The sequence below is a fragment of the Heptranchias perlo genome, unplaced genomic scaffold (genome assembly GCF_035084215.1).
Source record: "Heptranchias perlo isolate sHepPer1 unplaced genomic scaffold, sHepPer1.hap1 HAP1_SCAFFOLD_225, whole genome shotgun sequence".
In the NCBI taxonomy this organism is placed as follows: domain Eukaryota; kingdom Metazoa; phylum Chordata; class Chondrichthyes; order Hexanchiformes; family Hexanchidae; genus Heptranchias; species Heptranchias perlo.
This window is the reverse complement of record NW_027139239.1, coordinates 335,344-360,555: the sequence shown is the minus strand read 5'-3', so window position 1 is coordinate 360,555 and position 25,212 is coordinate 335,344. Positions and strand designations below refer to the sequence as shown.

The following is a 25,212-nucleotide window of genomic DNA, read 5'->3' as shown; positions in this document are numbered from 1 at the left end:
CACTGTGTCGACTGTTTTCTGTAGTGCGCTGTTTAAATAGACTCTGTAGACTGTTTTTTCTAGTGCGCTGTTTAAATAGACTCTGTCGACTGTTTTCTGTAGTGCGCTGTTTAAATAGACTCTGTAGACTGTTTTTTCTAGTGCGCTGTTTAATTACACTCTGCAGACTGTTTTCTGTTGTGCGCTGTTTAAATGCACTCTGTAGACTGTTTTCTGTGGTGTGCTGTTTAAATACACTCTGTAGACTGTTTTCTGTCGTGCGCTGTTTAAATAGACTCTGTGGACTGTTTTCTGTAGTGTGCTGTTTAAATAGACTCTGTCGACTGTTTTCTGCAGTGTGCTGTTTAAATACACTCTGTCGACTGTTTTCTGTCGTGCGCTGTTTAAATACACTCTGTAGACTGTTTTCTGTCGTGCGCTGTTTAAATACACTCTGTAGACTGTTTTCTGCAGTGCCCTGTTTAAATAGACTCTGTCAACTGTTTTCTGTCGTGCGCTGTTTAAATACACTCTGCAGACTGTTTTCTGCAGTGTGCTGTTTCAATAGACTCTGTCGACTGTTTTCTGCAGTGTGCTGTTTAAATACACTGTGTCGACTGTTTTCTGTAGTGCGCTGTTTAAATAGACTCTGTAGACTGTTTTTTCTAGTGCGCTGTTTAAATAGACTCTGTCGACTGTTTTCTGTAGTGCGCTGTTTAAATAGACTCTGTAGACTGTTTTTTCTAGTGCGCTGTTTAATTACACTCTGTAGACTGTTTTCTGTTGTGCGCTGTTTAAATACACTCTGTAGACTGTTTTCTGTGGTGTGCTGTTTAAATACACTCTGTAGACTGTTTTCTGTCGTGCGCTGTTTAAATACACGCTGTAGACTGTTTTCTGTGGTGCGCTGTTTCAATAGACTCTGTCGACTGTTTACTGTCGTGCGCTGTTTAAATACACTCTGTAGACTGTTTTCTGTCGTGCGCTGTTTAAATACACTCTGTAGACTGTTTTCTGTCGTGCGCTGTTTAAATACACTCTGTAGACTGTTTTCTGCAGTGCGCTGTTTAAATAGACTCTGTCAACTGTTTTCTGTCGTGCGCTGTTTAAATACACTCTGTAGACTGTTTTCTGCAGTGCGCTGTTTCAATAGACTCTGTCGACTGTTTTCTGTCGTGCGCTGTTTAAATACACTCCGTAGACTGTTTTCTGTCATGCGCTGTCCTAATACACTCTGTCAACTGTTTTCTGTAGTGTGTTGTTTAAATACACTCTGTAGACTGTTTTCTGTCGTGCGCGGTTTAAATAGACTCTGCAGACTGTTTTCTGTCGTGCGCTGTTTAAATAGACTCTGTTGACTGTTTTCTGTCGTGTGCTGTTTAATTACACTCCGTAGACTGTTTTCTGTAGTGCGCTGTTTAAATACACTCTGTGGACTGTTTTCTGTCGTTTGCTGTTTAAATAGACTCTGCAGACTGTTTTCTGTCGTGCGCTGTTTAAATACACTCTGTAGACTGTTTTCTGTCGTGTGCTGTTAATATAGACTCTGTGGACTGTTTTCTGTCGTGCGCTGTTTAAATGCACTCTGTGGACTGTTTTCTGTCGTGTGCTGTTAAAATAGACTCTGTAGACTGTTTTCTGTCGTGTGCTGTTGAAATAGACTCTGTGGACTGTTTTCTGCCATGTGCTGTTTAAATCGACTCTGCCGACTGTTTTCTGTCGTGTGCTGTTTAAATACACTGTAGACTGTTTTCTGTAGTGCGCTGTTTAAATACACTCTGTAGACTGTTTTCTGTTGTGTGCTGTTTAAATAGACTCTGTGGACTGTTTTCTGCAGTGCGCTGCTTGAATACACTCTGTAGACTTTTTTTCTGTCGTGTGCTGTTTAATTAGACTCTTTAGACTGTTTTCTAAAGTGTGCTGTTTAAATAGACTCTGCAGACTGTTTTCTGCAGTGTGCTGTTTAAATAGACTCTGTGGACTGTTTTCTGCAGTGTGCTGTTTAAATAGACTCTGTAGACTGTTTTCTGCAGTGTGCTGTTTAAATAGACTCTGTGGACTGTTTTCTGTGGTGTGCTGTTTAAATACACTCTGTAGACTGTTTTCTGTCGTGTGCTGTTTAAATAGACTCTGTAGACTGTTTTCTGTAGTGTGCTGTTTAAATACACTCTGTGGACTGTTTTCTGTGGTGCGCTGTTTAAATACACTCTGCCGACTGTTTTCTGCAGTGTGCTGTTTAAATACACTGTGTCGACTGTTTTCTGTAGTGCGCTGTTTAAATAGACTCTGTAGACTGTTTTTTCTAGTGCGCTGTTTAAATAGACTCTGTCGACTGTTTTCTGTAGTGCGCTGTTTAAATAGACTCTGTAGACTGTTTTTTCTAGTGCGCTGTTTAATTACACTCTGCAGACTGTTTTCTGTTGTGCGCTGTTTAAATGCATTCTGTAGACTGTTTTCTGTGGTGTGCTGTTTAAATACACTCTGTAGACTGTTTTCTGTCGTGCGCTGTTTAAATACACTCTGTAGACTGTTTTCTGTGGTGCGCTGTTTAAATACACTCTGTAGACTGTTTTCTGTCGTGCGCTGTTTAAATACACTCTGTCGACTGTTTTCTGCAGTGCGCTGTTTCAATAGACTCTGTAGACTGTTTTCTGTCGTGTGCTGTTAATATAGACTCTGTGGACTGTTTTCTGTCGTGCGCTGTTTAAATGCACTCTGTGGACCGTTTTCTGTCGTGTGCTGTTAAAATAGACTCTTTAGACTGTTTTCTAAAGTGTGCTGTTTAAATAGACTCTGCAGACTGTTTTCTGCAGTGTGCTGTTTAAATAGACTCTGTGGACTGTTTTCTGCAGTGTGCTGTTTAAATAGACTCTGTAGACTGTTTTCTGCAGTGTGCTGTTTAAATAGACTCTGTGGACTGTTTTCTGTAGTGTGCTGTTTAAATAGACTCTGTAGACTGTTTTCTGTCGTGCGCTGTTTAAATAGACTCTGTAGACTGTTTTCTGTCGTGCGCTGTTTAAATGCACTCTGTGGACTGTTTTCTGTCGTGCGCTGTTTAAATAGACTCTGTCAACTGTTTTCTGTGGTGTGCTGTTTAAATACACTCTGTAGACTGTTTTCTATCGTGTGCTGTTTAAATAGACTCTGTAGACTGTTTTCTGTAGTGTGCTGTTTAAATACACTCTGTGGACTGTTTTCTGTGGTGCGCTGTTTAAATACACTCTGCCGACTGTTTTCTGCAGTGTGCTGTTTAAATACACTGTGTCGACTGTTTTCTGTAGTGCGCTGTTTAAATAGACTCTGTAGACTGTTTTTTCTAGTGCGCTGTTTAAATAGACTCTGTCGACTGTTTTCTGTAGTGCGCTGTTTAAATACACTCTGTAGACTGTTTTCTGTGGTGTGCTGTTTAAATACACTCTGTAGACTGTTTTCTGTCGTGCGCTGTTTAAATACACTCTGTAGACTGTTTTCTGTGGTGCGCTGTTTAAATACACTCTGTAGACTGTTTTCTGTCGTGCGCTGTTTAAATACACTCTGTAGACTGTTTTCTGTCGTGCGCTGTTTAAATGCACTCTGTGGACCGTTTTCTGTCGTGTGCTGTTAAAATAGACTCTGTAGACTGTTTTCTGTCGTGTGCTGTTGAAATAGACTCTGTGGACTGTTTTCTGTAGTGTGCTGTTTAAATACACTCTGTAGACTGTTTTCTGTAGTGTGCTGTTTAAATACACTCTGTAGACTTTTTTCTGTCGTGTGCTGTTTAAATCGACTCTGTGGACTGTTTTCTGTGGTGTGCTGTTTAAATACACTCTGTAGACTGTTTTCTGTCGTGCGCTGTTTAAATACACTCTGTAGACTGTTTTCTGTGGTGCGCTGTTTAAATACACTCTGTGGACTGTTTTCTGTCGTGCGCTGTTTAAATACACTCTGTGGACTGTTTTCTGCAGTGCGCTGTTTCAATAGACTCTGTAGACTGTTTTCTGTCGTGTGCTGTTAATATAGACTCTGTGGACTGTTTTCTGCAGTGCGCTGTTTCAATAGACTCTGTAGACTGTTTTCTGTCGTGTGCTGTTAATATAGACTCTGTGGACTGTTTTCTGTCGTGTGCTGTTTAAATAGACTCTGTAGACTGTTTTCTGTAGTGTGCTGTTTGAATAGACTCTGTGGACTGTTTTCTGTAGTGTGCTGTTTAAATAGACTCTGTGGACTGTTTTCTGTCGTGCGCTGTTTAAATAGACTCTGTAGACTGTTTTCTGTCGTGTGCTGTTTAAATCGACTCTGTGGACTGTTTTCTGTAGTGTGCTGTTTAAATAGACTCTGTGGACTGTTTTCTGTAGTGTGCTGTTTAAATAGACTCTGTGGACTGTTTTCTGTCGTGCGCTGTTTAAATAGGCTCTGTAGACTGTTTTCTGTAGTGCGCTGTTTAAATAGACTCTGTAGACTGTTTTCTGCAGTGTGCTGTTTAAATAGACTCTGTGGACTGTTTTCTGCAGTGTGCTGTTTAAATAGACTCTGTGGACTGTTTTCTGTAGTGTGCTGTTTAAATAGACTCTGTGGACTGTTTTCTGCAGTGTGCTGTTTAAATAGACTCTGTGGACTGTTTTCTGTAGTGTGCTGTTTAAACAGACTGTTAGCTGGTAAATTGACCATTTGCTATAAGTTCCGCCCCACGTCCAACTCATTGGACACTCTGGTTAAGTCTTTTCATCACCGTGGGTAAGGCATGGGGGTTAGTTCCTATCACAGCTGAGTACTCTTTGTACATTCAGTGACACCATGGCCAATTGGATGGAGCAGGGCTGGTGGGAGGACCTACTGTAACCAGACACACAAAAGACCTTTGATAAAGTACCACATGAGAGGCTTCTTTCCAAACGAAGATCAGTGGGTGTTAAGGGCTGTGCCTCTCGATGCTGTATGACCTAACCCTGTGCTCCTGTGCTTTCTGAACAGGCTGTCTCCAACAGAGCAGGATGTGTGGAAGCCTCCTCACAGACCCCGTAATGTGGACTGTACCATCCCTGCATCAGCAGCAGCCCCCGGCAGCAATCGCCCAATCACACCGCTGGTGACAAACACCGACACTGAGCAGAAGACGGGACTGGCGGCAGATCGCCAAGCAAAGGAAGCAAATCAAGGACCCAAGTCCTGTGTGGAGAGGGCAGGGTTTTCTGCGGGCATTGTTGGCACAGAGAGTGACAATTCCTTCAAACTGCAAATTCAAACCACAAAGCAGGCTCGCTGGAGAAAAATATCCCAAACATTTCGACCAATCACCCAGAAACAAAGAGGTCCAAAATCGGAAGCAAAGATCAGTCAGATGGACAGCGACCCTCACAAGGTATTAACAGGGCATCGATGGAAACACACCATCAGCTAATGGGAGAATGACAAAGGCTGGGAGGTAATCTTCCCCCCGCCGCATCTTTAGAGGATCGCAGGTGTGTTCTCACAGAGCTGGGCTCGATGAACATCTTCTAACAGAGGGTCATCGAGCTCCGGAACGAGTCACCAGCCCATGCAGTGAGTGTGGATTCACTGCAGAGTTCAGAGGGAGCTGGCAGAGTCCCAGCAATGGAGCAGAGGGACAGCAATAATTCCACAACCACCAGTGGACAGTACGGCCGACGTCTTGATCTATAGAAAGGGGGAGGTCATTGTGAGATGTGTCTCTCAGTCAGCGTCCTCGACTCGAGAGTTCACTTGGCCCTCTCCATCACTCCCTGTGTACATCACCCCCTATCTCACTCCCTGTGTACCTCTCCATCACTCCCTGTGTACATCACCCCCTATCTCACTCCCTGTGTACCTCTCCATCACTCCCTGTGTACATCACCCCCTATCTCACTCCCTGTGTACCTCTCCATCACTCCCTGTGTACATCACCCCCTATCTCACTCCCTGTGTACCTCTCCATCACTCCCTGTGTACATCACCCCCTATCTCACTCCCTGTGTACCTCTCCATCACTCCCTGTGTACATCACCCCCTATCTCACTCCCTGTGAACATCACCCTCTCACTTGCTCACTGTGAACCTCTCCATCACTCCCTGTGTACCTCAAACTATATCCCACTCCCTGTGTATCTCTCCCTCTCCATCACTCCCTGTGTATCTCTCCCTCTCCATCACTCCCTGTGTATCTCTCCCTCTCCATCACTCCCTGTGTATCTCTCCCTCTATCCCACTCCCTGTGTATCTCTCCCTCTATCCCACTCCCTGTGTATCTCTCCCTCTATCCCACTCCCTGTGTATCTCTCCCTCTATCCCACTCCCTGTGTATCTCTCCCTCTATCCCAGTCCCTGTGTATCTCTCCCTCTATCCCACACCCTGTGTATCTCTCCCTCTATCCCACTCCCTGTGTATCTCTCCCTCTATCCCACTCCCTGTGTATCTCTCCCTCTCCATCACTCCCTGTGAATCTCTCCCTCTATCCCACTCCCTGTGTATCTCTCCCTCGATCTCACTCCCTGTGTATCTCCCCCTCTATCCCACTCCCTGTGTATCTCTCCCTCTATCCCACTCCCTGTGTATCTCTCCCTCTCCATCACTCCCTGTGTATCTCTCCCTCTCCATCACTCCCTGTGTATCTCTCCCTCTATCCCACTCCCTGTGTATCTCTCCCTCTATCCCACTCCCTGTGTATCTCTCCCTCTATCCCACTCCCTGTGTATCTCTCCCTCTATCCCACTCCCTGTGTATCTCTCCCTCTATCCCACTCCCTGTGTATCTCTCCCTCGATCCCACTCCCTGTGTATCTCTCCCTCTATCCCACTCCCTGTGTACCTCTCCCTCGATCCCACTCCCTGTGTATCTCTCCCTCTATCCCACTCCCTGTGTATCTCTCCCTGTATCCCACTCCCTGTGTACCTCTCCCTCGATCCCACTCCCTGTGTACCTCTCCCTCGATCCCACTCCCTGTGTATCTCTCCCTCTATCCCACTCCCTGTGTATCTCTCCCTCTATCTCACTCCCTGTGTATCTCTCCCTCTATCCCACTCCCTGTGTATCTCTCCCTCTATCCCACTCCCTGTGTATCTCTCCCTCTATCCCACTCCCTGTGAATCTCTCCCTCTATCTCACTCCCTGTGTACCTCTCCCTCTATCCCACTCCCTGTGTATCTCTCCCTCTATCCCACTCCCTGTGTATCTCTCCCTCTATCCCACTCCCTGTGTATCTCTCCCTCTATCCCACTCCCTGTGTATCTCTCCCTCTATCCCACACCCTGTGTATCTCTCCCTCTATCCCACTCCCTGTGTATCTCTCCCTCTATCCCACTCCCTGTGTATCTCTCCCTCTATCCCACTCCCTGTGTATCTCTCCCTGTATCCCACTCCCTGTGTATCTCTCCCTCTATCCCACACCCTGTGTATCTCTCCCTCTATCCCACTCCCTGTGTATCTCTCCCTCTATCCCACTCCCTGTGTATCTCTCCCTCTATCCCACTCCCTGTGTATCTCTCCCTCTATCCCACTCCCTGTGAATCTCTCCCTCTATCCCACTCCCTGTGTATCTCTCCCTCTATCCCACTCCCTGTGTATCTCTCCCTGTATCCCACTCCCTGTGTATCTCTCCCTCTATCCCACTCCCTGTGTATCTCTCCCTCTATCCCACTCCCTGTGTATCTCTCCCTGTATCCCACTCCCTGTGTATCTCTCCCTCTATCCCACTCCCTGTGTATCTCTCCCTCTATCCCACTCCCTGTGTATCTCTCCCTCTATCCCACTCCCTGTGTATCTCTCCCTCTATCCCACTCCCTGTGTATCTCTCCCTCTATCCCACTCCCTGTGTATCTCTCCCTCTATCCCACACCCTGTGTATCTCTCCCTCTATCCCACTCCCTGTGTATCTCTCCCTGTATCCCACTCCCTGTGTACCTCTCCCTCGATCCCACTCCCAGTGAATCTCTCCCTCTATCCCACTCCCTGTGTATCTCTCCCTCTATCCCACTCCCAGTGTATCTCTCCCTCTATCCCAGTCCCTGTGTATCTCTCCCTCTATCCCACTCCCTGTGTATCTCTCCCTCTATCCCACTCCCTGTGTATCTCTCCCTCTATCCCACTCCCTGTGTATCTCTCCCTCTATCCCACTCCCTGTGTATCTCTCCCTCTATCCCACTCCCTGTGTATCTCTCCCTCTATCCCACTCCCTGTGTATCTCTCCCTCTATCCCACTCCCTGTGTATCTCTCCCTCTATCCCACTCCCTGTGTATCTCTCCCTCTATCCCACTCCCTGTGTATCTCTCCCTCTATCCCACTCCCTGTGTATCTCTCCCTCTATCCCACTCCCTGTGTATCTCTCCCTCTATCCCACTCCCTGTGTATCTCTCCCTCTATCCCACTCCCTGTGTATCTCTCCCTCTATCTCACTCCCAGTGTATCTCTCCCTCTATCTCACTCCCAGTGTATCTCTCCCTCTCCATCACTCCCTGTGTATCTCTCCCTCTATCCCACTCCCTGTGTATCTCTCCCTCTATCCCACTCCCTGTGTATCTCTCCCTCTATCTCACTCCCTGTGTATCTCTCCCTCTATCCCACTCCCTGTGTATCTCTCCCTCTATCCCACACCCTGTGTATCTCTCCCTCTATCTCACTCCCTGTGTATCTCTCCCTCTATCCCACTCCCTGTGTATCTCTCCCTCTATCTCACTCCCTGTGTATCTCTCCCTCTATCCCACTCCCTGTGTATCTCTCCCTCTATCTCACTCCCTGTGTATCTCTCCCTCTATCCCACTCCCTGTGTATCTCTCCCTCTATCCCACTCCCTGTGTATCTCTCCCTCTATCCCACTCCCTGTGTATCTCTCCCTCTATCCCACTCCCTGTGTATCTCTCCCTCTATCCCACTCCCTGTGTATCTCTCCCTCTCCATCACTCCCTGTGTATCTCTCCCTCTATCTCACTCCCTGTGTATCTCTCCCTCTATCCCACTCCCTGTGTATCTCTCCCTCTATCCCACTCCCTGTGTATCTCTCCCTCTATCCCACTCCCTGTGTATCTCTCCCTCTATCCCACTCCCTGTGTATCTCTCCCTCTATCCCACTCCCTGTGTATCTCTCCCTCTATCCCACTCCCTGTGTATAGAGTCATAGAGTCATAGAGTTATACAGCATGGATAGAGGCCCTTCGGCCCATCGTGTCCGCGCCGGCCATCAGCCCTGTCTACTCTAATCCCATATTCCAGCATTTGGTCCGTAGCCTTGTATGCTATGGCATTTCAAGTGCTCATCCAAATGCTTCTTGAATGTTGTGAGGGTTCCTGCCTCCACAACCCTTTCAGGCAGTGAGTTCCAGACTCCAACCACCCTCTGGGTGAAAAAGTTCTTTCTCAAATCCCCTCTAAACCTCCCGCCTTTTACCTTGAATCTATGTCCCCTTGTTATAGAACCCTCAACGAAGGGAAAAAGCTCCTTAGTATCCATCCTATCTGTGCCCCTCATAATTTTGTACACCTCAATCATGTCCCCCCCTCAGCCTCCTCTGCTCCAAGGAAAACAAACCCAATCTTCCCAGTCTCTCTTCATAGCTGAAGCGCTCCAGCCCTGGTAACATCCTGGTGAATCTCCTCTGCACCCTCTCCAAAGCGATCACATCCTTCCTGTAGTGCGGCGACCAGAACTGCACACAGTACTCCAGCTGTGGCCTAACCAGTGTTTTATACAGCTCCATCATAACCTCCTTGCTCTTATATTCTATGCCTCGGCTAATAAAGGCAAGTATCCCATATGCCTTCTTTACCACCTTATCTACCTGTTCCGCCGCCTTCAGGGATCTGTGAACTTGCACACCAAGATCCCTCTGACCCTCTGTCTTGCCTAGGGTCTTCCCATTCATTGTGTATTCCCTTGCCTTGTTAGTCCCTCCAAAGTGCATCACCTCGCACTTTTCCGGGTTAAATTCCATTTGCCACTGTTCCGCCCATCTGACCAACCCATCTATATCGTCCTGCAGACTGAGGCTATCCTCCTCGCTATTTACCACCCTACCAATTTTTGTATCATCAGCGAACTTACTGATCATACCTTTTACATTCATATCCAAGTCATTAATGTAGACCACAAACAGCAAGGGACCCAGCACCGATCCCTGTGGTACCCCACTGGCCACAGGCTTCCAGTCACAAAAACAACCTTCGACCATCACCCTCTGCCTTCTGCCACTAAGCCAGTTTTGTATCCAAAGTGCCAAGGCACCCTGGATTCCATGGGCTCGTACCTTCTTGACCAGTCTCCTGTGTGGGACTTTATCGAAGGCCTTACTGAAATCCATGTATACCACATCCACTGCGTTACCCTCATCCACACGCCTAGTCACCCCCTCAAAAAATTCAATCAAATTAGTCAGACATGATCTTCCCTTGACAAAGCCATGTTGACTATCCCTGATTAATCCTTGCTTCTCCAAGTGGAGACTAATTTTGTCCTTCAGAATTTTTTCCAATAATTTTCCTACCACTGATGTTAGGCTCACTGGCCTGTAGTTCCCCGGTTTTTCCCTACTCCCCTTCTTGAATAATGGTATTACATTAGCGGTTCTCCAGTCCTCTGGCACATCCCCTGTGGCCAGAGAGGTTCTGAATATATGTGTCAGAGCCCCCGCAATCTCCTCCTTTGCCTCACACAGTAGCCTGGGATACATTTTGTCCGGGCCTGGGGATTTATCCATTTTTAGGCCTGCTAAAACCGCCAATACCTCCTCCCGCTCGATGTTAATATGTTCGAGTATATCACAGTCCCCCTGCCGTATTTCTCTGTCTACATCGTCCTTCTCCATAGTGAAAACAGATGCAAAATATTCATTTAGAACCCCTCCTACATCTGCTGGCTCCACACACAGATTGCCATTTTTGTCCCTAATGGGCCCTATTTTTTCCCTAGTCATCCTCTTACCCTTAATATACTTATAAAACATCTTAGGATTTTCCTTTATTTTGCTCGCCAGTGTTATTTCATGGCCCCTCCTTGATCTCCTAATTTCTTTTTTAAGTATCCCCCTGCACTTTTTGTACTCCTCTAGGGCTTCCTCCGTCTTTAGCCTTTTGTATCTGCCAAAAGCCCTCCTTTTTTTCCTAATCCATTCTCGTATATCCCCTGACATCCAAGGTTCCCTGGAGTTCTTGGAACCACCCTTGACCTTTACGGGAACATGTTGCCATTGTATGGTCTCAATCTCCCTTCTGAAAGACTCCCATTGCTCCGATGCAGATTTTCCGACAAGCAGCTGATCCCAGTCCATTTTGGCCAGATCCTGCCTTATCCTATTAAAATCGGCCTTCCCCCAATTTAGAACCTTTATTTCCGGCCCCTCCCTGTCCTTTTCCATGACCACCTTAAATCTCACCAAATTATGGTCACTGTCACCAAAGTGCTCACCTACTAGCACTTCTTCCACTTGGCCGGCCACATTCCCTCGAATTAGGTCCAGTACCGCCCCCTCTCTTGTAGGACTTTCTACATGCTGGCTCAAAAAGCTCTCCTGGATGCACGTTAAGAATTTTGTACCCTCTAAGCCTTTTACACTCTGAGTATCCCAGTTAATATTGGGGAAGTTGAAATCCCCCACTATTATTACCCTATTATTTGCACAATTTTCTGAGATTTGCCTACATATCTGTTCCTCTATCTCCCCCTGACTGTTTGGGGGCCTATCGTACACTCCCATCAAAGTGCTTGCCCCCTTTTTGTTTTTAAGCTCCACCCATATGGCCTCATTAGAGGAACCTGCTAATATATCATCCCTCCTTATGGCAGTAATTGATTCTTTAATTAATATTGCGACCCCCCCCTCCTCTTATACCTCCCCCTCTGTCTCGCCTGAAGATTCTGTACCCCGGAATATTGAGCTGCCAGTCTTGCCCCTCCCTCAACCATGTCTCTGTGACAGCAACAATATCATACTCCCATGTGTTTATCAACACCTTCAGTTCATCCACCTTATTCGCAAGACTCCTTGCATTAAAATAGATGCCATCCAGCCTTGCCCTCACATATTTGCCCTGTCTTCCAAGCTGACTTGTTTTTTTCTCTATATTTGGCTGCACATCACCCCCTATTGTAGCTCCACTCTGTATCCCATCCCCCTGCCAAGTTAGTTTAAACCCCCCCCAACAGTGCTAGCAAACCTCCCCGCAAGGATATTTGTCCCGCTCTGGTTCAGATGCAACCCGTCCGACTTGTACAAGTCCCACCTTCCCCAGAAGCAGGCCCAGTGATCCAGGAAACTGAAACCCTCCCTCCTGCACCAACTCTTTAGCCACGCATTCATCTGTTCTATCCTCCTATTTCTATACTCACTAGCCCGTGGCACTGGGAGTAATCCAGAGATTACAACCTTTGAGGTCCTGCTCTTTAATCTGCTACATAGCTCCCTAAATTCTTGATGCAGGACCTCATCTCCCTTCCTACCTATGTCGTTGGTCCCAATGTGGACCACGACCTCTGCCTGCTCACCCTCCCCCTTGAGAATGCCCTGAAGCCGCTCAGTGACATCCATGACCCTGGCACCAGGGAGGCAACAAACCATCCTGGAGTCACGTTTACGGCCACAGAAACGCCTGTCTGTTCCCCTTACGATAGAATCCCCTACCACTATAGCTCTTCCACTCTTTTTCCTCCCAGCCTGTGCAGCAGAGCTACCCCTGGTGCCAGGAAGTTGGCTGCTGCTGCCTTCCCCTGATAAGTCATCCCCCTCAACAATATCCAAAGCGGTATATTTGTTTGAGAGGGGGACGGCCACAGGGGACCCCTGCACTGCCTGCCTGCTCTTCTTACTCTGCCTGGTGGTCACCCACTTACTTCCTGCCTGTACAACCTTTACCTGCGGTGTGACCATCTCACTAAACGTGCTATCCACGACGTTCTCAGCATCGCGAATGCTCCTTAATGAATCCATCCGCAGCTCCAGTGCCACAATGCGGTTTGTCAGTAGCTGCAGCTGGATACATTTCCCGCACACATGGTCGTCAGGGACACCGGAAGGGTCCCTGATTTCCCACATAGAGCAGGAAGAGCATAACACGGGGCTGGGCTGTCCTGACATGACTTACCCTTTAACTAATTAATTCAAATTAAATGAATCCCACCAATTTCACTTCAATTAAAAGGTATACTCAAGGGCCCTTGCTGAACAGCAGTCCCCCACTACACAACAGAGACTAGAGAATCCACAAACTCTAACCTTAGACAAATTCAGCAGGAAAATACTCACCAGCCAATCACTTACCTCTTCCTTGGTGACGTCCCACTTGGATTACTTTTTGCTTCTTATTTATCTTAGGTCCAGGAGTTAAGTCCCTGTGATGTCGCACAGTAGTTGTCTCTTGGTGCAGGTCTGCTGCTGCTTTTATTCCACAATCTCAGTCTTCTACTCTCAGGTCCACTACCGCTCTGCAGGAAAAGTTAGGAAAAGCAGCACCTCCTTCCCCCACTTCACCAAACTCCCACACTTACCGAACTCTCAGCACACTGTGTTGTCCTCACACCACTATCCCACTCCCACTGTACCTCTGGCCCATTCCCCTGAATCCGCTTCAGATTTTCTCTCAGTTTTTTTTCCCGTTCCCGCTGCGTGTTGATTTTGAGATGACAGCGAGTATTTTTGTTTCACAGACTTTTGTTTCTTTGCAGGAAAGTTATGAGGTGAAGCTCTTTAACATCGCGAGCGAGCTGTTACAAACAGAGGAGGCCTATGTCACCAGGCTTCATCTCCTGGATCAGGTGAGTACCACGGCAACACTCACAGCTGATGGAGCATGGTCCCAGCACAATCCCAGCAGCTCCGTAAATACTCCAGCACTGGGCCCAGCACAATCCCAGCAGCTCCGTAAATACTCCAGCACTGGGCCCAGCACAATCCCAGCAGCTCCGTAAATTATCCAGCACTGGTCCCAGCACAATCCCAGCAGCTCCATAAATACTCCAGCACTGGCCCCAGCACAATCCCAGCAGCTCTGTCAATACTCCAGCACTGGTCCCAGCACTATCCCATCAGCTCCGTAAATACTGCAGCACTGGTCCCAGCACAATCCCATCAGCTCCGTAAATTATCCAGCACTGGTCCCATCATTATCCCAGCAGCTCCGTAAATACTCCAGCACTGGTCCCAGCACAATCCCAGCAGCTCCGTAAATACTCCAGCACTGGTCCCATCATTATCCCAGCAGCTCCGTAAATGTTCCAGCACTGGTCCCAGCACAATCCCAGCAGCTCCGTAAATTATCCAGCACTGGTCCCAGCACAATCCCAGCAGCTCCGTAAATTATCCAGCACTGGTCCCAGCACAATCCCACAAATTCCATAAATACTGCAGAACTGGACACAGCACAATCCCAGCAGCTCCATAGGTACTCCAGCACAGGTCCCAGTATACACCCAGCAGCGCCATAAATACCCCGTCACTGTCCCAGCACAATCCCAGCATCTCTGTAAATTCTTCAGCACTGGTCCCAGCACATTCCCAGCAGTTCCATAAATAATCCATCACTGGTCCCAGCACATTCCCAGCAGTTCCGTAAATAATCCATCACTGGTCCCAGCAGCTCCATGATTACTCCACCACTGGTCCCATCATTATCCCAGCAGCTCCTTTAATACTCCAGCACTGGTCCCAGCACAATCCCAGCAGCTCTTTATTTGAGTGAGGATTAATCTTTACTCAGAGTGTGGTTAGAATGTGGAACTCGCTACCACAAGGAGTAGTTGAGGTGAACAACATCGATGAACTTAAGCAGAAGCTGGATAATTACACGAGGGAGCTGCTGTAAAATTCTATGTAATTCTATGTAATTCCATCACACTCCCAGCAGTTCAGTAATATGTCACTGAGTTCAGCCCCAGCCTCTGAACCTCTCCCCCCTCGATACCCTTCCCCACCTCTCTGCCCTGGTCTGTGCTCAGCTCCTCTCTAACTGGTCTCCTGCTGCTCAGTCTCAGTTCCTCTTCTTTGAAGCTCTGGGGTATTCACTACTTTAAAGGAGAGTCACGAGAGGTGGAGTCTGCAGGACTCTTCATTAACGCTCTCAGTCAGCCTCCCCCCTACCAGTGATGTTTGTGCGATCTCCTCTGTCTGATGCTGCCTGGGCCGTACTCTCTCCTGCTGCAGGTTTTCTATGTGGAGCTCCTGAAAGAAGCTAACAGTGGGAGTTCATTCTCAGAAGACACAGTGAAGCAGATCTTTTCCAACATTCCCTCCATTTACCTTTTCCACAAAGAGTTCTTCCTCCCCGAGCTCCAGCAACGCATGCAGGAATGGTAAGGGCTGGTGTGTGCTGGTGTGTGCTGGTGTCTACTGGTATCTTCTGTGTGTACTGGTGCCGACTGCTTGTGTGTTGGTGTGGGCTGGTGTGTGTTTGTGAGTGTTGGTTTGTGTTGGTGTGTGCTGATGTGTGCTGGTGTGTATTGGTGTCGGCTGGTGTGTGTTGGTGTGTGTTGCTTTGTGTTGGTGTGTGCTAGTGTGGGCTGATGTGTGCTGTAGTGTGTTGGTGTGTGTTGGCGTGAGCTGGTGTGTGTTGGCGTGAGCTGGTGTGTGTTGGTGTGTGCTGGTGTGTGTTGCTTTGTGTTGGTGTGTGTTGGCGTGAGCTGGTGTGTGTTGGCGTGAGCTGGTGTGTGTTGGTGTGTGCTGGTGTGTGTTGCTTTGTGTTGGTGTGTGTTGGTGTGAGCTGGTGTGTGTTGGTGTGTGCTGGTGTGTGTTGGTGTGTGCTGGTGTGTGTTGGTGTGTGCTGGTGTGTTTTGCTTTGTGTTGGTGTGTGTTGGTGTGTGCTGGTGTGGGCTGATGTGTGCTGTAGTGTGTTGGTGTGTGTTGCTGTGGGCCGGAGTGTGTTGGCGTGAGCTGGTGTGTGTTGGAGTGTGTTGGTGTGTGTTGCTGAGGGCCGGTGTGTGTTGGCGTGAGCTGGTGTGTGTTGGTGTGTGCTGGTGTGTGTTGATTTATAGTGGTGTGTGCTGGCGTGTGTTGGTGTGTGCTGGTGTGGGCTAGTGCATGTTGGTGTGACCTGGGTAGTGTTGGTGTGGGCTGGTGTGAGCTGGTGTATTTTGGCACATGTCGGTGTGAGATAGTGTGTGTTGGTGTGTGCTGGTGTGTGTTGGTGTGTGCTGGTGTGTGTTGGTGTGTGCTGGTGTGTTTTGCTTTGTGTTGGTGTGTGTTGGTGTGTGCTGGTGTGGGCTGATGTGTGCTGTAGTGTGTTGGTGTGTGTTGCTGTGGGCCGGTGTGTGTTGGCGTGAGCTGGTGTGTGTTGGAGTGTGTTGGTGTGTGTTGCTGAGGGCCGGTGTGTGTTGGCGTGAGCTGGTGTGTGTTGGAGTGTGTTGGTGTGTGTTGCTGAGGGCCGGTGTGTGTTGGCGTGAGCTGGTGTGTGTTGGTGTGTGCTGGTGTGTGTTGATTTATAGTGGTGTGTGCTGGCGTGTGTTGGTGTGTGCTGGTGTGGGCTAGTGCATGTTGGTGTGACCTGGGTAGTGTTGGTGTGGGCTGGTGTGAGCTGGTGTATTTTGGCACATGTCGGTGTGAGATAGTGTGTGTTGGTGTGGGCTGGTGTGTGTTGGTGTGAGCAGGTGGGTGTTGGTGTGGCAGGTGTGAACTGGTGTGTGTTGGTGTAGTGAGGTGTGTTTTTGTGTGAGCGGTTAGTCTTGTGTGTGTCGATGTGTGTTGATATGTGTTGGTGTGTAGATCCCTGGGTAATGGGGACATGGACTGGAACAGGACACTGGGTAATGGGGACATGGACTGGAGCAGGACACTGGGTAATGGGGATTAGAACTGGAGCAGGACACTGGGTAATGGGGATTAGAACTGGAGCAGGACACTGGGTAATGGGGACATGGACTGGAGCAGGACACTGGGTAATGGGGACATGGACTGGAGCAGGACACTGGGTAATGGGGACATGGACTGGAACAGGACACTGGATAATGGGGACATGGACTGGAGCAGGACACTGGGTAATGGGGACATGGACTGGAGCAGGACACTGGGTAATGGGGATTAGAACTGGAACAGGACACTGGATAATGGGGACATGGACTGGAGCAGGACACTTGGTAATGGGGATTAGAACTGGAGCAGGACACTTGGTAATGGGGATTAGAACTGGAACAGGACACTGGGTAATGGGGACATGGACTGGAGCAGGACACTGGGTAATGGGGACATGGACTGGAACAGGACACTGGGTAATGGGGACATGGACTGGAGCAGGACACTGGGTAATGGGGACATGGACTGGAGCAGGACACTGGGTAATGGGGACATGGACTGGAGCAGGACACTGGGTAATGGGGAATAGAACTGGAACAGGACACTGGGTAATGGGGACATGGACTGGAGCAGGACACTGGGTAATGGGGACATGGACTGGAGCAGGACACTTGGTAATGGGGATTAGAACTGGAACAGGACACTGGGTAATGGGGACATGGACTGGAGCAGGACACTGGGTAATGGGGACATGGACTGGAGCAGGACACTTGGTAATGGGGATTAGAACTGGAACAGGACACTGGATAATGGGGATTAGAACTGGAACAGGACACTGGATAATGGGGATTTGAACTGGAACAGGACACTGGGTAATGGGGAATGGAACTGGAGCAGGACACTGGGTAATGGGGAATGGAACTGGAGCAGGACACTGGATAATGGGGATTTGAACTGGAACAGGACACTGGGTAATGGGGAATGGAACTGGAGCAGGACACTGGGTAATGGGGAATGGAACTGGAGCAGGACACTGGGTAATGGGGATTAGAACTGGAGCAGGACACTGGGTAATGGGGACTGGAACTGGAGCAGGACACTGGGTATTGGGGATTAGAACTGGAGCAGGACACTTGGTAATGGGGAATAGAACTGGAACAGGACACTGGATAATGGGGAATAGAACTGGAACAGGACACTGGATAATGGGGATTAGAACTGGAACAGGACACTGGGTAATGGGGATTAGAACTGGAACAGGACACTGGATAATGGGGATTAGAACTGGAACAGGACACTGGATAATGGGGATTAGAACTGGAACAGGACACTGGGTAATGGGGATTAGAACTGGAGCAGGACACTGGGTAATGGGGAATGGAACTGGAGCAGGACACTGGGTAATGGGGATTAGAACTGGAGCAGGACACTGGGTAATGGGGATTTGAACTGGAACAGGACACTGGGTAATGGGGATTAGAACTGGAGCAGGACACTGGGTAATGGGAATTTGAACTGGAACAGGACACTGGGTAATGGGGAATGGAACTGGAGCAGGACACTGGGTAATGGAGATTAGAACTGGAGCAGGACACTGGGTAATGGGGATTAGAACTGGAGCAGGACACTGGGTAATGGGGATTAGAACTGGAGCAGGACACTGGGTAATGGGGATTAGAACTGGAGCAGGACACTGGGTAATGGGGATTGGAACTGGAGCAGGACACTGGGTAATGGGGATTAGAACTGGAGCTGAACACTGGGTAATGGGGATTAGAACTGGAGCAGGATACTGGGTATTGGGGAATGGAACTTTTGCAGCACACTGGGTAATGGGGACTGGAACTGGAGCAGGACACTGGGTAATGGGGATTGGAACTGGAGCAGGACACTGGGTAATGGGGATTAGAACTGGAGCAGGACACTGGGTAATGGGGATTACAACTGGAGCACGACACTGGATAATGGGGATTAGAACTGGAGCAGAACACTGGGTAATGGGGATTAGAACTGGAGCAGGACACTGGGACCTGGGGACTGGAACTGGAGCAGGACACTGCTTAATGGGGATTAGAACTGAAGCAGGACGCTGGGTAATGGGGAATGGAACTGGAGCAGGCTACTGGGTAATGGGGATTAGAACTGGAGCAGGACACTGGGTAATGGGGATTACAACTGGAACAAGACACTGGGTAATGGGGATTAGAACTGGAACAGGACACTGGGGAATGGGGAATGGAACTGGAGCAGGACACTGGGTAATGGGGATTAGAACTGGAGCAGGACACTGGGGAATGGGGATTAGAACTGGAGCAGGACACTGGGTAATGGGGATTAGAACTGGAGCAGGACACTGGGTAATGGGGACTGGAACTGGAGCAGGACACTGGGTAATGGGGATTAGAACTGGAGCAGGACACTGGGTAATGGGGACTGGAACTGGAGCAGTTTCCAGATCAAGATGCTGAAGGGAATGGATTGTGTTCGAGTTGACAGTTGGTTCCAATTAAATCGTTGATGATGAGCAGAGTCACAGTTTGACGTTGTTTCAGGCCAGATCTCGATGAGACGTCAGTAACTGGTGTTTTTCCCAGAGCACTGTGGCTTCCACCATCTGAGGGATATCGGTTTTGCAGAGATGGTACATTATTGTCTTCTCAATCCAAGGACCGTGTTGGACAATACATTGCCCTTAAAGCAATATGCGTCTTTCAAAATGAGGAGACCTTTTGACAAGGATTTGCCTGGGGAGCTGTTCACTAGTGACTGCCACATGTCCCTTGTGCGTAGCATTGCCTGGGTTACAGGTCAGTGAATGTCACTGATCACAGGGATCGTTCAGGTAGTGGAGGCTGAGAACAAGGCCCCATTCATGGAACATTGACACAAGACATTGAAATCTGACCAACTGCTGTTCCCCTTTCAGGAATGTTAATCCCAGAATCGGTGATGTGCTGCACAAACTCGCCCCATTCCTCAAGATGTATGGGCAATATGTGAAACACTTCGACAAAGCAATGGACCTACTGGACACCTTGTTACAGAAGAGCCAGCCCTTCCGGGATATTATTCAACGCATCCAGGTATGGTGCATGGGCCTGTGCCCTCACTGCGATTCATAGCTGGAGACAACAGGCCAGGAGGAAGAGATCATATAATGGAGCTCCATTCTACTCTACTCTATTCTGGTACTAATGCTCATCAACAGGGCATCTTGGGGGCAGCAGATGGTTTGGCACAGATGAAATGTGACTGAGCCCATAGTTTACTGGGTAACCGAATGTGTGAGTGTGGCTCACTAGAGGTTCATTGTGTGCAGACCTTGCGTTATCTGATCACTAGAGAATCATTGTACGCAATCCTTGTGGTACTGATCACTAGAGCCTCATAGCATGTAGTCCTTGTGTTTTCTGATCACTAGTTTCATAGTGTGCAGTCCTTGTGTTATCCGATCACTAGATGTCCATGGTGTGAACTTCTTGTGTTATCTGACCACTTGCAGTTCATAGTGTGCAATCCTTGTGTTATCTGATCACTAGAGGATCATAGTGTGTAGTCCTTGTGTTATCTGACCACTAGAGGATCATAGTGTGGAGTCCTTGTGTTATCTGATCACTAGAGGATCATAGTGTGGAGTCCTTGTGTTATCTGATCACTAGAGGATCATAGTGTGGAGTCCTTGTGTTATCTGATCACTAGAGGATCATAGTGTGGAGTCCTTGTGTTATCTGACCACTAGAGGATCATAGTGTGATGTCGTTGTGTTACCTGATCACTAGTAGTTCATTGTGTGCAGTTGTTGTGTTATCTGATCACTGGAGGATGATAGTGTGCAGTTCTTGTGTTATCTGATCACTGGAGGTTCTTATGTTATCTGATCAGTAGATGTTTGCATGTGTGCAAACCTTGTGTTATCTGATCACTAGCAGTTCATAGTGTGCAGTCGTTGTCTTATTTGATCACTGGAGGATAATAGGGTGCAGTCATTGTGCTATCAAATCTCTAGAGGATCATAGTGTGCAGACCATGTACTAACTGATCACTAGCACTTCATAGTGCGCAGTCCTCAAGTTATCTGATCATCAGAGGTTCATAGCGTGCAATCCCTGTGTTATCTGATCACTAGAGTATCATAGTGTGCAGTCCTTGTGATATTTGATCATGAGGGGATCATAGTGTGTAATCGTTGTGTTATCTGATCACTAGAGGCTCACAACCTGCAGTCCTTGTGTTATCTGACCACTAGAGGTCCATACTGTGCAGTCCTTGTGTTATCTGACCACCAGAGGATCATAGTGTGTTGTCCTTAAGTTACCTGATCACTAGCAGTTCATAGTCTGCCATCCTTGTGGTATCTGATCACTATACGATTATTGTGTGCAGTCCTTTTATTATCCGGTCACTGGAGATTCATAGTGTGCAGTCCTTGTGTTATCTGATCACTGGAGGTTCATAGCGTACAGTCCTTGTGTTATCTGATCACGAACAGTTAATAGTGCACAGTCCTTGAGTTATCCGATCATTAGAGGATCGTAGTGTGCAATCCTTGTGTTATCTGATCACTGGAGGATCATAGTGTGCAGTCCTTGTGTTATCTGATCACTGGAGGATCATAGTGTGCAGTCCTTGTGTTATCTGATCACTGGAGGATCATAGTGTGCAGTCCTTGTGTTATCTGATCACTGGAGGTTCATAGTGTGCAGTCCTTGTGTTATCCGATCACCGGAGCATCATAGTGTGCAGTCCTTGTATTATCTGATTACTAGCAGTTCATAGTGTGCAATCCTTGTATTATCTGATCACGAGCAGTTCATAGTGCACAGTCCTTGAGTTATCCGATCACTAGAGGATCATAGTGTGCAATCATTGTGTTATCCGATCACTAGAGGATCATAGTGTGCAGTCCTTATGTTATCTGATCACCGGAGGTTCATAGTGTGCAGTCCTTGTGTTATCTGATCACTGGAGGATCATAGTGTGCAGTCCTTGTGTTATCTGATCACTGGAGGATCATAGTGTGCAGTCTTTGTGTTATCTAATCACTAGAGCATAATAGTGTGCAGTCCTTGTGTTATCTGATCACTAGCAGTTCATAGTGTGCAATGCATGTGTTATCTGATCATGAGCAGTTAGTAGTGCACAGTCCTTGAGTTATCCGATCACGAGAGGATCATAGTGTGCAATCCTTGTGCTATCTAATCTCTAGAGGATCATAGCATGCAGTCCTTGTGCTACCTAATCTCGAGAGGATCATAATGTGTTGTACTTGTGTTACTTGATCACTCGCAGTTTATCGTCTGCCATCCTTGTGGTATCTGATCACTGGAGGATTATTGTGTGCAGTCTTTTTATTATCTGAACACTAGAGCATCATAGTGTGCAATCCTTGTGTTATCTGATCACAAGAAGTTCATAGTGTGCAGTCCTTATGTTATCTGATTACCAGAGGATCATCGTGTGCAATCCTTGTGGTATCTGTTCACTACAGGTTCATCGTGTGCGGTCCTTGTGTTATCTGACCACTCGAGTTTCATCGTGTGCGGTCCTTGTGTTATCTGACCACTAGAGTTTCATCGTGTGCGGTCCTTGTGTTATCTGATCACTAGAGTTTCATCGTGTGCGGTCCTTGTGTTATCTGACCACTAGAGTTTCATCGTGTGCGGTCCTTGTGTTATCTGACCACTAGAGTTTCATCGTGTGCGGTCCTTGTGTTATCTGATCACTAGAGTTTCATCGTGTGCGGTCCTTGTGTTATCTGACCACTAGAGTTTCATCGTGTGCGGTCCTTGTGTTATCTGACCACTAGAGTTTCATCGTGTGCGGTCCTTGTGTTATCTGATCACTAGAGTTTCATCGTGTGCAGTCCTTGTGTTATCTGATCACTAGAATATCTTAATGTGCAGTCCTCTTGTTATCTGATCAGTAGAGGTTCATAGTGTGCAGTCCTTGTATTATCTGATCACTAGAATATCATGGTGTGCAACCCTTGTGGTATCTGATGACTAGCCCTTCACAGTGTGTCGTCCTTGTGTTATCCGATCACTAGTTGTCTATAGTGTGAACTTCTTGTGTTATCTGATCAGTAGATGTTCGTATGTGTGCAAACCTTGTGTTATCTGATCACTAGCAGTTTATAGTGTGCAGTCATTGTGTTATTTGATCACTGGAGGATAATAGGGTGCAGTCATTGTGCTATCAAATCTCTAGAGGATCATAGTGTGAACACTTTGTACTATCTAATCACTAGCAGTTCATAGTGCGCAGTCCTTGAGTTATCTGATCACTAGAGGCTCATCGTGTGCAGTCCTGGTGTTATCTGATCACTAGAGGATCATAGTATACAGACCTTGTGTTATCTGATCACTTGCAGTTCATAGTGTGTAATCCTTATGTTATTTGATCACTAGTGGATCATAGTGTGCAGTGCTTGTGTTATCTGATCAATAGAGGCTCATAATGTAGTCCTTGTGTTATCTGATCACTGGAGCATCATAGTTTGCAATCCTTGTGTTATCTGATCACTAGAGCATTATAGTGTGCCATCTTTGTGGTATCTGATCACTACAGGCTCACAGCAAGCAGTCCTTGTGTTTTCTGATCACTAGAGGTTCATAGTGTGCAGTCTTTGTGTTATATGACCACTAGAGGATCATAGTGTGTTGTCCTTGTGTTACCTGATCACTAGCAGTTCATAGTGTACAATCCTGTTATCTGATCATTCACGGTTTATAGTGTGCAGCCGTTGTGTTATCTGATCAGTGGATGTTCATGTGTGCAAACCTTGTGTTATCTGATCATTGGAGGACCATAGTGTGCAGTCATTGTGCTGTCTAATATCTAGAGGATAATAGTGTGCAGACCATGTACTATCTGATCACTAGCAGTTCATAGTGCGCAGTCCTTGTGTTATCTGATCACTAGACCATCATAGTGTGCAGTCCTTGTGTTATCTAATCACCAGAGGATCATAGTTGGTTGTCCTTGTGTTACCTGATCACTAGCAGTCCATAGTGTTCAGACCTTGTGTTATCTGATGACTGGAGGATCATAGTGAGCAATCCTTGTGTTATCTGACAACTAGAGGTTCATAGTCTGCAGTCCTTGTGTTATCTGATCACTAGAGGTTCATAGTGTGCAGTCCTTGTGTTATCTGATCACTGGAGGTTCACAGTCTGCAGTCCTTGTGTTATCTGATCACTAGAGGTTCATAGTGTGCAGTCCTTGTGTTATCTGATCACTAGCATTTCATAGTGTGCAGTCCTTTCATTATCTGATTACTAGATTTTCACAGTGTACATTCCTTGTGTTGTCCGATCACTAGATGTCCATAGTGTGAACTTCTTGTGTTATCTGATCAGTAGATATTCATATGTGTGCAAACCTTGTTATCTAATCACTAGCAGTTCATAGTATTCAGTCGTCGTGTTATTTGATCACTGGAGGATAATAGGGTGCAGTCATTATGCAATCTAATCACTAGAGGATCATAGTGTGCAGTCCTTGTGTTATCTGATCACTAGCATTTCATAACATGCAGTCCTTATGTTATCTGATCACCAGAAGATCATAGTTTGCAGTACTTTTGTTATCTGATCACTAGAGGATCAAAAAGTGCAGTCCTTGTGTTACCTGATCACCAGAGGATCATAGTGTGCAGTCCTTGTGTTACCTGATCACCAGAGGATCATAGTGTGCAGTCCTTGTGTTACCTGATCACCAGAGGATCATAGTGTGCAGTCCTTGTGTTACCTGATCACCAGAGGATCATAGTGTGCAGTCCTTGTGTTATCTGAAGACGAGGGGGGAAGAATTGGATGGGGGCCGTTTTTGGACGCGGGTAGCGTGATGTGCTATTACCCCGCGCCCAATGGCCCCTGCGCAGGCAGGATGCAAGTTTGGACCCACCCGAGGGTGCACCTGCAATCAGCCTTCCTTTCCAGGCCTTGCATGTGGCATCAATGCAATTCGCACTTTCCACCACCAGAGGGAGCTCAATCTCTTAAAGGGAGGATGTTTCTTAGAAATGTCTTAAAGGTAGCTGGTACCTGTTATTTGCTGAAAATAACAGTCTACTGTCTGCATGGAATCTGAACGGAGATCAGACATCGCACACGTAAAACACAGATTCAGATCCGATCCTTATGTTTACACACTGATGAGTTATGTTAAAACATTGAATAAAGGTTGCGCAGCACTAAATCCCACATCCTCCAATCTGCACACCAGACCTCACCAACCTGCCGATCTGAGTTGGTACCAGGTCTGTGAGAGTGCATGCACCAAGGGTCTCTGCTGATGGACTAGAGGCCTTGGTACAAGAGGTGGACAGAAGGAGGGACATCCTATATCCGCATTGGGGGGGTAGGGGGGTGCAAGAGGCCCTCCACACATATGGTCAAGAGGCAGTGGGAGGCAGCGGGGGATGAAGTCAATGCCAGGCCCACAGCATCGTGAACATGGATGCAGTGCAGGAAGAAGTTCAATGCTCTGACATGAGTGGTCAAGGTGAGTGAGGTCAACTGTCAAGTGGTGTCTCCTACCAACTGCACCACACA

General features: G+C 47.5%; 1 protein-coding gene across 1 annotated transcript in view; it reads left to right on the top strand.

Annotated features, from left to right (window-relative positions):
• Positions 1 to 25,212, top strand: part of LOC137310139 (FYVE, RhoGEF and PH domain-containing protein 2-like) — a 464,040-nt gene that overhangs the window by 122,015 nt on the left and 316,813 nt on the right. Inside the window, exons 3-6 of the mRNA XM_067978112.1 lie at positions 4,930 to 5,317; positions 13,603 to 13,692; positions 15,077 to 15,225; positions 19,584 to 19,740. Coding sequence (XP_067834213.1) covers positions 4,930 to 5,317; positions 13,603 to 13,692; positions 15,077 to 15,225; positions 19,584 to 19,740 — 784 coding nt within the window. The remainder of the gene's footprint in view (positions 1 to 4,929; positions 5,318 to 13,602; positions 13,693 to 15,076; positions 15,226 to 19,583; positions 19,741 to 25,212) is intronic.